The 16,252-nt window shown below is 44.1% G+C and overlaps 1 protein-coding gene across 1 annotated transcript in view; it reads left to right on the forward strand.

Moving 5' to 3' along the window:
• Window positions 1-15,749, forward strand: part of LOC121553851 (ubiquitin carboxyl-terminal hydrolase 43) — a 59,252-nt gene extending 43,503 nt beyond the window's left edge. The window contains 9 exon segments of the mRNA XM_045205482.1: window positions 2,512-2,615; window positions 8,581-8,658; window positions 8,845-8,974; window positions 9,536-9,655; window positions 9,826-10,084; window positions 11,966-12,124; window positions 12,553-12,714; window positions 13,843-14,393; window positions 14,395-15,749. Of these exon segments, the coding sequence (XP_045061417.1) occupies window positions 2,512-2,615; window positions 8,581-8,658; window positions 8,845-8,974; window positions 9,536-9,655; window positions 9,826-10,084; window positions 11,966-12,124; window positions 12,553-12,714; window positions 13,843-14,393; window positions 14,395-15,045 (2,214 nt within the window). The 3' untranslated portion in view covers window positions 15,046-15,749.
• Window positions 15,750-16,252: the final 503 nt, after the last annotated feature.

Here is a 16,252-nt window from a genome sequence, read left to right on the forward strand (position 1 = left end):
TGGAGTGGCCTAGCCAGTCTCCAGATCTCAACCCCATAGAAAATCTTTGGAGGGAGTTGAAAGTCCGTGTTGCCCAGCGACAGACCCAAAACATCACTGCTCTAGAGGAGATCTGCATGGAGGAATGGGCCAAAATACCAGCAACAGTGTGTGAAAACCTTGTGAAGACTTACAGAAAACGTTTGACCTGTGTCATTGCCAACAAAGGGTATATAACAAAGTATTGAGAAACTTTTGTTATTGACCAAATACTTATTTTCCACCATAATTTGCAAATAAATTCATTAAAGATCCTCCAATGTGATTTTCTGGATTTTTTTCAGTTTTTTTCTCATTTTGTCTGTCATAGTTGACGTGTACCTATGATGAAAATTACAGGCCTCTCTCATCTTTTTAAGTGGGAGGACTTGCACAATTGGTGGCTGACTAAATACTTTTTTTCCCCCACTGTATGTATGTATATATATATATATATATATATATATATATATATATATGTGTATGTATGTATGTATGTATATATATATATATATATATATATATATATATATATATGTATGTATGTATGTGTATATATACATACATATATATATATATATATATATAAAATATATGTATGTATGTGTATATATATATATATATATATATATATATATAATGTATGTATATATGTGTATATATATATATATATATATATATATATATATATATATATATATGTATATTTATATATGTATATATATGTGTGTGTGTGTATGTATGTAAAATCACGTTTTTTGACTGCACTAGGCCTTTAATGTGATCGTTAGTTTGACCCCATGTTTCATGTTACATCAGATAACTATTCCTCATGCGGTTTGATGCATGTATGCTGCTCAATGTATAACCTGCATGTAATGAACTTCCCTTGAATAATGTATAACCTGCATACTGAATAATGTATAACCCAATGTATAACCTGCATACTTTAACTTCCCTTGAACCCTCTATCAGTATTCACAATTCATATTAGCTTAACATCAAACTAACATAACAAGCTGCAGTTCATACAGTATCAACGGAGCAAGCTGCAGTTCATATAAATGATGAGCTTTAGGGAGCAGAACATTTTGTACCAAAATGGTTTGGTAAATTCCTCACCACACCATGTGTTGTAGAGGTCAGATCTTGCACTCGTTAGATCCCACATTACATGAAAGCTTTAGTACCCACCTACGGATGAGTCATTCCAGCATTGTGTCAAGTTCAGTCTGCAGTATGCTGCTAACTGTTGGATCAAATCTACAAGACAGATCAGAATGTACAAGACAGATTACTTTGAGGCTCAGAGAGGATGTCTCTGTGTGTGTTGGAAATGGAACCCTATTACCACATTAGTGCATTCAGAAGTAGTGCACTATATAGGGAATAGGGTGCCATTTTAGACACAGACCCTGTGATTTTGACCAAGTCATCCAGGCTTGGTGTATTTTCTGCAGCATACAGTTTGTTGTTCTCGCGAGCAGGGTATTTTTGATCATTTTTGTCTGTACCCAACAAATACAAACATTTGCTGAAAAGAAAGATAAGGATATTCTCTCCTCAAGGCTTTGTCGGTTTAATATTTAATCCGACTTGATTAGTCCCTAATCCAAACAGATTAAAAGTAGTACAAATATCCTCAAGAAAGACAGTGATATAACATGAAATCTTCACAAGCATTACATTTTATCTATTCTTCAACATGCATGCACACACACACACCTCCTCCACTCACTTTCACGGCACTCTCCCTCATCCAAAGAAGTTCCCTCGAGTTCCAAACTTTCCTCAAACTTGCTTAGCATATTTGCTCATCAACGCGGAGTTGTTCATTTATAGTCTTACGAAAGATAACCTCACAACCGCATATGTATGGTCCACTCCCCCAAACAAAATACTTCTTTGACATTGTCATTTGGTCTTATTAACTAGTGTGTATCCCAAATGGCACCCTATTCCCTACATAGTGCACTACTTTTGACCAGAGCCCTATGGCTCTAGTAGTGCACTGTGTAGGGAATAGGGTGCCATTTGGGATGAAGACTTACTCATTTATTTCTCTGTATGCTTGGCTGCGGCGCTATTCTCCAGCGGCCTTCATTCCAAATGAGACCATTAGGTTTAATTTGGAACGTGATTCTCCTCTCTACCTTCTAATAACTTAGCCCCTCTTGTCTAATTCATCTCCTAATGCACCTTGTTCAGTCAAGGGTGGAGCTGTGTAGCTGGAGCAAAACGAAAAGAGAAATAGTTAACAATGCTGTTGTTTGAGAAACATTTTTATCTTAGCCAAAGAAAGATACTGTACTGCTTGCTCCCGCAGTATTCTTACAGTATTACAATGCACTTGTATTATAGGTACAGTTTTAGACCTCCTCTATTGTGGTGACCAAGCAGCTTTGAGATGCATAGCAAGTTTCAGTGCAAATGTATGATATCTCGTCTTATCTCATGTCTCACTTATCTCATTGAATGTCTGTCTGCCTACAGAATGCAGGGTTGCTGTTCAAGATCAGAGTGGTGGGAGGATCTGCCTCCTACAGCTACCTGTCCCCACAAGATGGACGCCCTCTCTTCCACCCTGCCGTGGACAGGTAAGAACGCCAGCACCTGCATTATCCATCTCTCTCTCTCTCGTCGCTTGCTCTTTCTCTCTCGCGCTCTCTCTCTCTCTCGCTCTCGCTCTCGCTCTCGCTCTCGCTCTCCCAGTCAATCTAAAATATGTGAACTAAGGTACAATTCGTACTTAATGCCCACTCAAATGCCTGTCATTTAGTAACTCTTCCAGTCTACTGAACAGCCGCTGTCAGACATAAAATGGTAAATCATGGTATCTCTGAACACTCAAGAAACATCACAGGTGAATGAATGTCATGTTGAAGTAGAGATCGTTTGCCTGTTCTGTCCAAACAGTGCCTTTGAGAAGCCAATGAGCCATGAGGGGCTTACTGTAAAAAGGTAGAGAAATCAAGTCGCAGTGAAGATAAGACAAGAGCCTTTATACTCCCTTCTATAGAGTTGGATTGAGCTGTCGTAGGAGCCACAGGGAGCTCCATCTAACGCTGTGCTGATGTTGTGATGTGATCGTGTAGTGTAGTTGTACTCAGAGCACAGGAGTTCTATTGAGGAGGTGGGAAATGGGGTCAGACGCTAGGTAAAAGTAAACTTTTCTTGGGGTGGGTGAGTTTGGGGAGGCGGGGTTGTCTGTGTGACCCTCTCTCATCAGCAATTGCAAGAGAAGATTTGTCCTTGAATGCTAAACCGTATAACCATTATATACAGAGATACATAGATTGATCAGAAGATCATCTTGATCTGAATCATCTTTGAGTTGTGCCTTCAGTATAGTGAATTGACCAGAATGAATAAGTGACTGGTATCCTATCTGACTATCCATTATCCTTTGTTCTGGCAATTCATCTCAGTCAAGAGCATGACCATTCAGTTCTCAGTCCTTGAATTACAATGTGGTTATAAACAAAAACATGGTACCTTTATTATTTCAATTACATTCTTCCCTAAAGCTAGAGAGGAGCCATCCTGTCTGGTGTTTTTATTTAAACTCATATTTTCATCATAATAATATAATTACACCAACTCATTTTTCATAAACGGGCATGCAAGGAGGTGTGGGATATTGACCTCTATACAGCGTTGGCTTTGCAAACATGTCGTCATATGGAAGTTATTTCATAGAATTTACCCTGGCCAATGTCGAACATGATGTTCCTTAGAAACAGTACATAGCCTGAGGCAACAATTTCAGGTATGAACAAGATTCGATTAAAGAGATGGAGTCTTTAGGAAAGAACCACATTGGGGATTTGTGTGGTCAGTTAGATATTCTGCTGGAGGCAGAGGGCAAGGTGAGCCACAAACAAACACAGACAGGGAGACAGACAGGGAGACAGGATACTTTTTCCTCAGATCAAGTATATAGACAAGAGGAGAGAGAGACAGAGTGACAGAGCGTAGGATCTGACTGACAAGGAGATGGTTGCCTGAGGACTGAGTAGGTGGACAGTAGGGGGACATCATCAGCCACTCTTCAGGGTTCTGAGCTTCACTCTCCCATGAAGGAGTGATCCTCTGAAGGTCAAAGGTGTGGAAAAGGGCTCTAGGAAAGGTCAAGGGCACTAAGAAAGGGCTCGACAGGAAAGGTGAAGGGGGGGGGTTTGAGAAGTAGGACTGTTCTCAAGGGAATTAGAGTGACGGGCAAGGGATGAGACACAGGCATGGCCATTGAAGGTGCGTGTGTGTGTGACACACAGGCATGTGTATGAAAGAGCCATTGGATCAGAGTGCATTGTTGTCTGAATGTATTGAGGCTGAATTCCAAGTCAGATGACATGACAAAGATACAATATAAAGAATGTAAACACAAGTGCCTCTTGACAAAGTCATTCTGTACTGAAAATACAGTCAACACAACTGGAATTCAGAGGGGAAAAAACTTGGTTGTCTTCCTTGAGTTTCTTTTTGTAGGATTAGCAGTTTTATCCAGGCAAAATAATAACAGTGACATCACTGTCTCGCTCTCTCTCTCTCTCTCTCTCTCTCTCTCTCTCTCTCCCTCTCCCTCTCCCCCTCTCTCTCTGTAACTCTGTAACTCTGTAACTCTATTTTAATCTCTTCCATGACAGAGACAAAGACACAAATCCGATAAGCAGCTCTGCTATAGTGCCTAAGTGCCTGCTCTTTGCACCAGAGCTGTCTTCCTGTCATAAACAATATGAGGAGCCCACAGTGTGTGAAGTTATAAGTAGGCATTTATGACGTTGGGTTCAGACCGTGGTAGTCTTTTTATCTCTGAATGCCACAGTCAGATTAGTCTTGACAAGCAGCCGCTCTTCCTTGATTGCAATTGTTTCTGCGTGGATTTGAAGGCGGGTTGGAATAATACATGAACGTGAAAGGAATTAATGGGGCTGCTGTCATCTGTGGAGCGAAGCTGGCTGATATTTCTGAACACAATACACATGCATCCAGGCATGATTGCATGACACACACACATACGAAGAACATCCTTTACATGACAAAGAGTCACATATTCAGTAATTTGTGCTCGTGTGTGCACACACCTGTCCATGCTAACAAGGTATCAGTTTCACTTCGAAATGTGAGGTTTGTCCACGTTTTTCCAAACGTCTATGGTGAAGTCATAGTAAACGTCAGTTTTTGACATTGAAGTTGGCACACTGTTACCTAACTCTGCGTAAGTTAAACAAAAACACTTGCGTCGGGCTGGAGGTTTCACTTCTCGTTAAGGGTGAAGGTTTGGGATCAGGTTAAAATAGGGTTAAGTTTAGGAATGAATTCCGAGTGGTTAAGTTAAGGGTTAAAGTTTGGGAAAGGCATAAAACCGAAAAACTAAAAAACGATTGCCTAGCACTGGGATTGAACAGGCAACCCTCAGCGCCAGAGAGCAGCTTTTACTCCTATCCACCATCCCTGTCCACAACGCCCTAGCAAGCCAGCAGCCTACTTAAAGGGTAATAGTGCTCACCGTTCCCCCTAGTGGCCGGTTTTGAAAGCAATTCTACACGTTCTTGGGACCTTGATGGACGTCTCTACTTTGACTTCAAACTAAAGCGATCTCTCTGGTCCATGACACACACACACACACACACACACACACACACACAGAGAGAGAGAAAAGTCAGACTACATCCACTATTGAAGCAGTGTTCTTTAGGTTCCCAGTGTCCTGCAGGTAGAGGAGGTGTTAGATCTATCTCAGTGTGTGTTCATCACTCATCACTGTCTGTCTGTCTGTCTGTCTGTAGCCTCTGGGACTGTGACCTTCGGTTGAGTCAAAGGCAGTCCGCAGCACACACACACACAACTGAGAACAAACGTACCTTTACAACGTACACTTTCAAGGATACAAACACACACACACCAAATGAATCCTCTCACAATTGTTCTTCTGACTGCAGTGCTCAGACACGAAGTTGATTCCCCAGATGGATTTCTCCCTCTTTCCTGAAGAGTGATTACTGAAGAGAGAGATATTGAAGATTGCCTTTTATAACCCCCCTTTGTGTCAATGAGACCAAAAGGGAGCTGAATGATCCTAGTCACACAACAGTATAGTGTCTATTGTGGCAGCTGCTTGGCAACAGTCGAAAGTCACAATCAAAGTCAAAAGCACTCCGTTTACAGTTATAACAGAAAGCAGTCTCTTTCATTGAATCTATTTAATTTCAGTCACTTTCAATTCATGCTGTTTTAGTAATCAACTCTATGATCAAGATGGTTTGATTTTACTATTGGCGTTTATACCTTATGGAAGCCTGACACCTAGTGGTGCATTTCAGAGCTTCCCACTGTGCCCACTAACCGGTGCCCATTGTATTTCATTGCATCGGCACTTCTTATCATCAATCAAACTCACTACAAAGATTACCTGTACGTTTGAGTCAGGAACGTTTTACCATGCTTGAAATCTCAGATCAACAATGACTTGACTTAGAATACAGAATACTGATGTTTGTTAACATCTACACACACCAGTGGAGGCTCCTCAGAGGAGGAAGGGGAGGACCATCCTCCTCAGTGAATTTCATAAAAATAAAAATTGTAACATTTAAAAAGTTATCATTTGTAGATAAAACTATACTATAAAGATTCAGGCAAGAGTGTGCAAGGCGGTATTGAATGTCACTGTCCATCCATGTGTCACTGTCTGTGACCTCAAATGTGTCTCGACCTGTGTGCGCCTATGTTATAAACTGTCATTCATAGGCTAGGATGTAGCAACATCATGATGGGTATAGGGAAAATTTGAGTTTCATGTAGTAGCCTAAACCTATCGCTGTTACATTGAACTGGGTGAATGGAATATGAATGACAATCATCCAACATGCTGTAATAGAAATAAGACCATTCTCATGAAAAAAGAATAGTCCGCCACTGACACACACATATACACCATAACTAATAGGGTAAGTTTAGCATGGACCTGATGACATCGCAAAACAATGTGTTGGCAGTATTCATCAACCAAAGTCTCAGACACTTTTGGATTCCGAAGGCTTGAGACAGTGCTTACAAACTGGGATTACTAAAAGTGTCATGCTGCAGAAAACTGAGGTTTATTACGGTGTAAATTACAGATGGACTGCAATGTAATATGACATATAATACAACTTTATTGATCCCCTCAGGGGTCCCATTGTAATGGCATTTTAAAACAGTAATCCTTGAGGTATGAGACTCAAACCTTTCTCAATATGTGAAAAAGTGACTGTATGGGATACCTAAGGCTAGCTCTATCCCAGTGGTAGTCTGGTAGACATTGTACCCAGTGGTAGTCTGGTAGACATTGTACCCAGTGGTAGTCTGGTAGACATTGTACCCAGTGGTAGTCTGGTAGACATTGTACCCAGTGGTAGTCTGGTAGACATTGTACCCAGTGGTAGTCTGGTAGACATTGTACCCAGTGGTAGTCTGGTAGACATTGCACCCAGTGGTAGTCTGGTAGACATTGTACCCAGTGGTAGTCTGGTAGACATTATACCCAGTGGTAGTCTGGTAGACATTATATCCAGTGGTAGTCTGGTAGACATTGCACCCAGTGGTAGTCTGGTAGACATTGCACCCAGTGGTAGTCTGGTAGACATTGCACCCAGTGGTAGTCTGGTAGACATTATACCCAGTGGTAGTCTGGTAGACATTATACCCAGTGGTAGTCTGGTAGACATTGCACCCAGTGGTAGACATTGTACCCAGTGGTAGTCTGGTAGACATTGTACCCAGTGGTAGTCTGGTAGACATTATACCCAGTGGTAATCTGGTAGACATTATATCCAGTGGTAGTCTGGTAGACATTGTACCCAGTGGTAGTCTGGCAGACATTGTACCCAGTGGTAGTCTGGTAGACATTGCACCCAGTGGTAGTCTGGTAGACATTGTACCCAGTGGTAGTCTGGTAGACATTGTACCCAGTGGTAGTCTGGTAGACATTATACCCAGTGGTAGTCTGGTAGACATTATATCCAGTGGTAGTCTGGTAGACATTGTACCCAGTGGTAGTCTGGTAGACATTGTACCCAGTGGTAGTCTGGTAGACATTATACCCAGTGGTAGTCTGGTAGACATTATACCCAGTGGTAGTCTGGTAGACATTGCACCCAGTGGTAGTCTGGTAGACATTATACCCAGTGGTAGTCTGGTAGACATTGTACCCAGTGGTAGTCTGGTAGACATTGCACCCAGTGGTAGTCTGGTAGACATTGTACCCAGTGGTAGTCTGGTAGACATTGTACCCAGTGGTAGTCTGGTAGACATTGTACCCAGTGGTAGTCTGGTAGACATTGCACCCAGTGGTAGTCTGGTAGACATTGCACCCAGTGGTAGTCTGGTAGACATTGCACCCAGTGGTAGTCTGGTAGACATTGCACCCAGTGGTAGTCTGGTAGACATTGCACCCAGTGGTAGTCTGGTAGACATTGTACCCAGTGGTAGTCTGGTAGACATTATACCCAGTGGTAGTCTGGTAGACATTGTACTCAGAAGATGGTGTGTATTTATCATGTAATATCATGTGTTTTCCAGAGCCCTGAAGTTATGTGGCCCGGGAGGACCACCCCATGTGAAGCTGGTGATTGAGTGGGAACACAAGATCAAAGAATGGTGAGCATTGCACATACACATGTACACACACCACTTCAATTGACTCAGAAACACACACACACACACGCACTCATTATTTATTGCATAGGAGGATTCACTCTGTCTTTCTCTCACTCTCTCTCTCACAAACACACACACACTCATACCCTAACTTTCTGCGTCTGTACATGTCTGTGTGTGTGTCAGTCTGTTTGGTAACATCCAGGAGGAGGTGGTGAAGGACTCAGAGAGTGTGAGAGTCCAGCAGCAGCAGCACCTGCAGCAGCACAGCTGTACCCTGGACGAGTGCTTTCAGCTCTACACCAAAGAGGAACAGGTAACATGGAATATACAATACCGTCCAATACAACTGGTCTTAACCTACCCTTGGGGTACTGAACATTAAAGATGCACTATGCAGAAATTGCACCGCCATTTCCTGGTTGCAAAAACAAGCAAGTATAGTGTGGAGAATCATTGTACCATCTAAACTGCTGTGAAATATATTTTCCATAACCAAAAATCTTGTATTTTCAGCTGTTTGACGCTAGTGTACAATACCAAAAGTAAAAGACACAAAAACAACATTTAAGAACGGGAAGAATAAAAATAGCGCACATAGAAAATATCTACCGCTTTTTAGACTTGCTTGCAATGAGAATGACAGATCTGTAACACACATTTATATGTGAATTGGGTGGAGTCGCCCAAAAAGTTACAGTACATATTGCAGCTTTAATATTGCATTAGTTGATTCATAAATTGATTTCCCTCTCTCTGTCTCATATTTCCACTCCCTGTGTATTTTTATATGGCTTTGGACAAACAAAGTGTATGGGAAATGTAACTTTATCTGAGACTTCCCCACTGACCGTCTGTGTGCGGGTTCTCTCTCCAGCTGGCCCCAGACGACGCATGGAAGTGTCCCCACTGTAAGCAGCTCCAGCAGGGCATGGTGAAGATGTCCCTGTGGACCCTCCCCGACATCCTCATCCTCCACCTCAAACGCTTCCGACAGGTAACTGGAACTATAGCCGACCTCATGTAGTGTATTACCATTCTTAACTTGCCTGTCTATTCTTCCCAAAAGGACCACAATGGAAATAAGTAATTTATTGTGTTAACCTTCATAGTTGATTAAATGCCAGTACTGGTTGTATGTGTCTTTTTTTTAATTATATGAATCAGGTGGGCGAGCGGCGCAACAAGCTGTCCACCCAGGTGCGCTTCCCCCTGGCCGGGTTGGACATGGCCCCCCACGTGGTGAAGAGGTCCCAGAGTATGAGGAACCTGGGGAACCTGGGACCCTGGCCCCCCACATGGAAACAGCCTGGAGGCAGCAGTCATCATATTAGTCACCCAGACATGGCCCTGCCTCCTGACTTCCTCTATGACCTCTATGCAGTGTGTAACCACCATGGTGGGATGCACGGTGGACATTACACAGGTACTGACCGGCCATTCATATAGGAGAGAGATATAGGAGACATGATCTTGATGAGAGAGGTATACTGACTGGCATTGTATGTATGGGGCTGTTGATGTAGAAGTGAGGATAGAATATTGTTAGTGGGAGAGATGCCTACTGCCAAATAATGATGATACATAGAACATGGACACTGCTCAAAAAAATAAAGGGAACACTTAAACAACACAATGTAACTCCAAGTCAATCACACTTCTGTGAAATCAAACTGTCCACTTAGGAAGCAACACTGATTGACAATACATTTCACATGCTGTTGTGCAAATGGAATAGACAACAGGTGGAAATGATAGGCAATTAGCAAGACACCCCCAATAAAGGAGTGGTTCTGCAGGTGGTGACCACAGACCACTTCTCAGTTCCTATGCTTCCTGGCTGATGTTTTGGTCACTTTTGAATGCTGGCGGTGCTTTCACTCTAGTGGTAGCATGAGACTGAGTCTACAACCCACACAAGTGGCTCAGGTAGTGCAGCTCATCCAGGATGGCACATCAATGTGAGCTGTGGCAAGAAGGTTTGCTGTGTCTGTCAGCATAGTGTCCAGAGCATGGAGGCGCTACCAGGAGACAGGCCAGTACATCAGGAGATGTGGAGGAGGCCGTAGGAGGGCAACAACCCAGCAGTAGGACCGCTACCTCCGCCTTTGTGCAAGGAGGAGCAGGAGGAGCACTGCCAGAGCCCTGCAAAATGACCTCCAGCAGGCCACAAATGTGCATGTGTCTGCTCAAACGGTCAGAAACAGACTCTGTGAGGGTGGTATGAGGGCCCGACGTCCACAGATGGGGGTTGTGCTTACAGCCCAACACCGTGCAGTGCAGGACGTTTGGCATTTGCCAGAGAACACCAAGATTGGCAAATTCGCCACTGGCGCCCTGTGCTCTTCACAGATGAAAGCAGGTTCACACTGAGCACATGTGACAGATGTGACAGAGTCTGGAGACGCCGTGGAGAACGTTCTGCTGCCTGCAACATCCTCCAGCATGACCGGTTTGGCGGTGGGTCAGTCATGGTGTGGGGTGGCATTTCTTTGGGAGGCCGCACAGCCCTCCATGTGCTCGCCAGAGGTAGCCTGACTGCCATTCGGTACCAAGATGAGATCCTCAGACCCCTTGTGAGACCATATGCTGGTGCGGTTGGCCCTGGGTTCCTCCTAATGCAAGACAATGCTAGACCTCATGTGGCTGGAGTGTGTCAGCAGTTCCTGCAAGAGGAAGGCATTGATGCTATGGACTGGCCCGCCCGTTCCCCAGACCTGAATCCAATTGAGCACATCTGGGAAATCATGTCTCGCTCCATCCACCAACGCCACGTTGCACCACAGACTGTCCAGGAGTTGGCGGATGCTTTAGTCCAGGTTTGGGAGGAGATCCCTCAGGAGACCATCCGCCACCTCATCAGGAGCATGCCCAGGCATTGTAGGGAGGACATACAGGCACGTGGAGGCCACACACACTACTGAGCCTCATTTTGACTTGTTTTAAGGACATTACATCAACGTTGGATCAGCCTGTAGTGTGGTTTTCCACTTTTAATTTTGAGTGACTCCAAATCCAGACCTCCATGGGTTGATAAATTTGATTTCCATTGATAATTTTTGTGTGATTTTGTTGTCAGCACATTCAACTATGTAAAGAAAAAAGTATTTAATAAGATTATTTCATTCATTCAGATCTAGGATGTGTTATTTTAGTGTTCCCTTTATTTTTTTGAGCAGTGTTTAACAATACAGTGCCCTCCTCAATAGTGGTCACATCAACTTACATACTACATTACTATACCCAGGAAATAATGATTGTGGTGCAGCCTGTCTCTAATGTTCTGTGTTCTGTGTGCGTTTTGCAGCATACTGCAGGAACTCAGTGGACGGCCAGTGGTACAGCTATGATGACAGCAGTGTGGACCTGGTGCCTGAGGAGGAGGTGTGTACCAGAGGGGCCTACATACTGTTCTACCAGAGACGTAACGTCATCCCCCCCTGGTCCGCCAGCAGCTCAATCAGAGGTGGGTAGTGTACCACACAGGCATGCACATACACACACACATACACACACACACACACACACACACACAGGCACACACACATGCAGGCATGCACACACACACACCACAGGAGAGAGTTCACTCTGGGTTCAATTCCATTACAGCTGAACCATTTAGCCTTTATCCACTAAAGGTTAACTCATAACTGCAGGGTTTACTCATGTCTGCAATATATGGTGTTGCAAGCACCTTGCTCCAACCACATGAACCAGCAAAACCACAATGTGATATTTCAATTGCTAAATGCTATATAGTATATAGGAATTATCTGTATAGTTTTTCTGTGTATTTTCTGTATTGACTGGAATTGAATTGGAATGGAACTGACATGTGTAGGTATCTCTCTGGTCCAGTGTCCATAGTCCCAGAAACGTCTCTCCCCTCCGTAGGCTCCACCAGCTCCTCCATGTCGGACCACTGGCTGGTCCGTCTGAATGGGGACAGTAAGAGGGGTAGTCTGGTGTCCCGCTCCTCCACCACCTGCCCCTCCTCTGTCCCCGACTCCCCAGAGTCCCCCGTCTTCCTTGATGACCCCCCCAGAGAGGAGAAAGGTGAGGGGCCTGGGAAACATGAGATGCATGGTAAACCAAAGAAAGGTAAAAAAAAACTTAGGTCTTCATTCCATTGGTGGTGGATGAGTGATGGGTGTGGGGTGGTGAGTTTTCGTTACTACGGTAGGGGAGAGTGGGGTAAGTTGAGTGATTTGCATTCAGAATCACTCTGTCAAGGGAAATATAGTATTCTTTCTAACAAAGATATCTACATACACTGAGTATACCAAACATTAAGAACACCTTCCTAATATTGAGTCGACGTCCCCCCCCCCCCGTCGAAAGCATTCTGGCCTATGTTGTCGAATGCTTCCCACAGTTGTGTCAAGTTGGCTGGATGTCCTTTGGGTGGTGGACCATTCTTGATACACACGGGAAACTGTTGAGGCCCTGTTTTGACCTCATATCCCAGTGATAATGCCTTGCATTACACCTAGGAAGAAAACACTTACATTTGCTCAACTTGCCATTGGCTGAACTTACCCTAAGGCAAACATTTTTAGCCCACACAGTTACAAGGATGCACTTTCATGTTAGGTTTAGGACCATATATTGAAGCTTATAGAGACCCCAACTTAAAATGATCTACCTTTGTTTAGACACAAGCATCATGAAACCTCTATACAATACAATTTATTTGACTTGGTGAAGGTCCAAAATTTGACCTAACTTGCTTACCACTTTTTCCATGTGGTTTCTTCCTTCACTGATGCCATGAAATGATGACCTCTCCAAATATGTGGTCAAATTATAAATGTTGTGTATGGTATCCTAGAAACAACGGTGGCTCAACTTACCCCTTTGGCTCAACTTACCCCACTCTCCCCTATTTAAATCACTTTGAGCATCTGGAAAATGCTCAATCTAATCAATGGTTATTATTATTCCTTGTTGTTGCCAATAGATTGCAGAATCTCTTTAATTTAGCTGAACATATTCTACTCAGAAACTATACAGTCCATGCACAGTCCATGCCTACATATGTAATGTTGCTGAAAGAAAAGCTCATATTGATCACTGTGCTTATTATTTACAACTTAATAAAAGGGGTTTGAAAATGAAAGTTAGTCTAGCTTTAAATGTCAGAGACACTATGATAGTGTTATTTTCTCTCTCTTTCACCCCCAGGTGGTTTTGAGAGCAGGCCGTTCGTACGGGGCATACAGGGTCGTAGCGTCAGCATGAGGACCCCCACTAAGAACAAAGAGACACTGAACAAGGTCCTCCCGCTACGCTGGTCGTTCGGCTCCAAGGACCGCCGAAAAACTGCAGCCGAGCCCGCCCCTGCTCCCATCCCCACCCCTGCCCCTGTGGAACTGGTGGAGTACCTAGAGTCTGGAAGAAGACCTCGCTGCACCAAGGACTCTATAGTCAATTTAATGACGGGCTCTGAGAGCAAGCAGGGATCTGCCATCAGCTCCCCCAGTGTGGGAAGCACTAACCTGAACTGCATGGGACAACCAGAGTCTCCGCAGATGCCAGAGGGCCAGAGAAGACCAGTCACAGACAAGACAGGGAGTCTGAGACGAAGTAGCAAAGGGTCCCAGCAGCAGCAGAGAGACCAGAGGGACGAGGGTAGGATGGGCAGTGGTAGTAGTACTAACACTCTGACCAGGAGGAGTACCAAGAAGAGTAAGGAGAAAGACCAGGGAAAGCTCCAGGAGGCCCAGTCTAGGAGGGGGGTCTAGTGCAGGCTTCCAGCCCAGCTCCAGCACCCACAGCCTCAGGGACAGAGACTGGGAAGGCACCCTGAGGAGGGGTGCCAAGGGCAACCAGGACCCACCACCAGGGGACCGCCTTGTACCACCCGAGGGAGAAAAGACCAGGAAGGGTGAGAAGGTAGAGGAGGCCTCCAAGAGCCACGAGGGGCTGCTGTCTTTCTTCAAGAGCAACTTCAAGAAGAAGGACAAGGAGTCGTCATCTTCTCGCAAGTCCGACTCTGGAAAAGTTGGCGACGTCGGCAGGTCCAGCACCTCCCGGCTGTCCCTGTCCAGTGGAGACCCAGGCGGGGCCACGAAGACAGGGGAGGCGAAACCCAATGGAGCCCCCCGCAACGGGGGTGCCAATTGTCTCGGAGACGAGCTGCCCAACGGTAAAGCCAGACGTGCCGCCGATATCAAACGCTCCCAGAGCTCGTCCAACATCCCCAGCAAGGAAGAGTCTAGCATGCGAAGGACCGCCTCTTTACACCGTAACGGGCTGTCCCATGGCGTGGCTCCGCCCCCTCGCAGCCTCACAGCCGAGAAGCCCTCCTACGGTACCCTGCAGAAGACTCGCTATAGTACCACCTCACTGGGACGCAAGAGGACGGTCCCCGAGTCCAGCTTTTAGCTTACACACACACACACACATACCCTGACACACGCACACACCAGGGTCATATTCACTAGGCACCAAACAGAAGAAAATGGACTGAAAGAGGAGGGACTAGCTCAATTTGTCCAGTAAGAAACGCTAGTTTTTGTTTTCCATTGCAAAATGTTTTACTACATTTTGCTACGGTGGCGGTGTACACTAATCAATATAACCCTGATCAAAGCAATGGAGCTCAGTTGGAAGGATACTCCTGTAGGTACATACAGAAGTATACAACACAAGGTGGCTCCCTCCGGTGTTGTGGAGGGGTATAGCGTCAGTGAAAGAGCCAGTCACGGAGCCAAGGAGAAAATGTAGAAAAGGTGACACATGAAGGACGTCTGCTGACATAAACAAAATGTCATATCAGAATGAATATTTTCCTATTCCAGTTTTGTTTTTATTTTAATTTGTAAAAATTATTGTGACTTAACAAGTGCCTCAGTAACTGATATGCAGTTTTAAACCAATGAGTTTGTGGACACCTGGTCAGCACCGGAAGCACATGTTTTATTCACACTCTCATACATGCACACACACACACAGGCATGTACTCACACACATTATCTACACTTGTGTCTTAAAATCACAGTAAATTAATGGCATTCATCACTTTATCTTCCTCGATCGGTTTGTCCAATGGTGGCACCTAAAGGAAAGTTATGACAGTATCATGACAATACATTTGTTATTATGTCTATATGCTCTAGATGATTTGTACAAAAACATTGATTCATTGAAAGTATACATCAGCGCTTTAATAGGTGATTTCCTCCTAGATTGAACTATGAATGATTTAACTGGTTGTATGTGCTGCTTGCACTGCAAACTGGCTGCTATATAGATTCACACATTGCAAATGAAGGTTATGATATTGCACTTTCTACAATGCCAATGGTACCGAACTCTCCATTTCATGCAGTAAGAAAGATACCTATCAATATAACTTGGCTTACGCAACATGTCCCCCTGTATTCTTAAACTCATAAAAATATGCAGTTTGACCACACAATAGATTATTATAAATTCAAGCACATTTATATGGAAATTTGACATTTTCAGTACTGAAATCAGGCTTTATGATTGTAATGAAATTACTGCGTTTTAAATTAATAAAAAATGACCTCAGATTGATCTATTCTTGCTACCGGTAATTGAACTTATTGATGGTGATACACTGACA

Source organism: Coregonus clupeaformis, chromosome 20 (assembly GCF_020615455.1).
Source record: "Coregonus clupeaformis isolate EN_2021a chromosome 20, ASM2061545v1, whole genome shotgun sequence".
Classification (NCBI taxonomy): domain Eukaryota; kingdom Metazoa; phylum Chordata; class Actinopteri; order Salmoniformes; family Salmonidae; genus Coregonus; species Coregonus clupeaformis.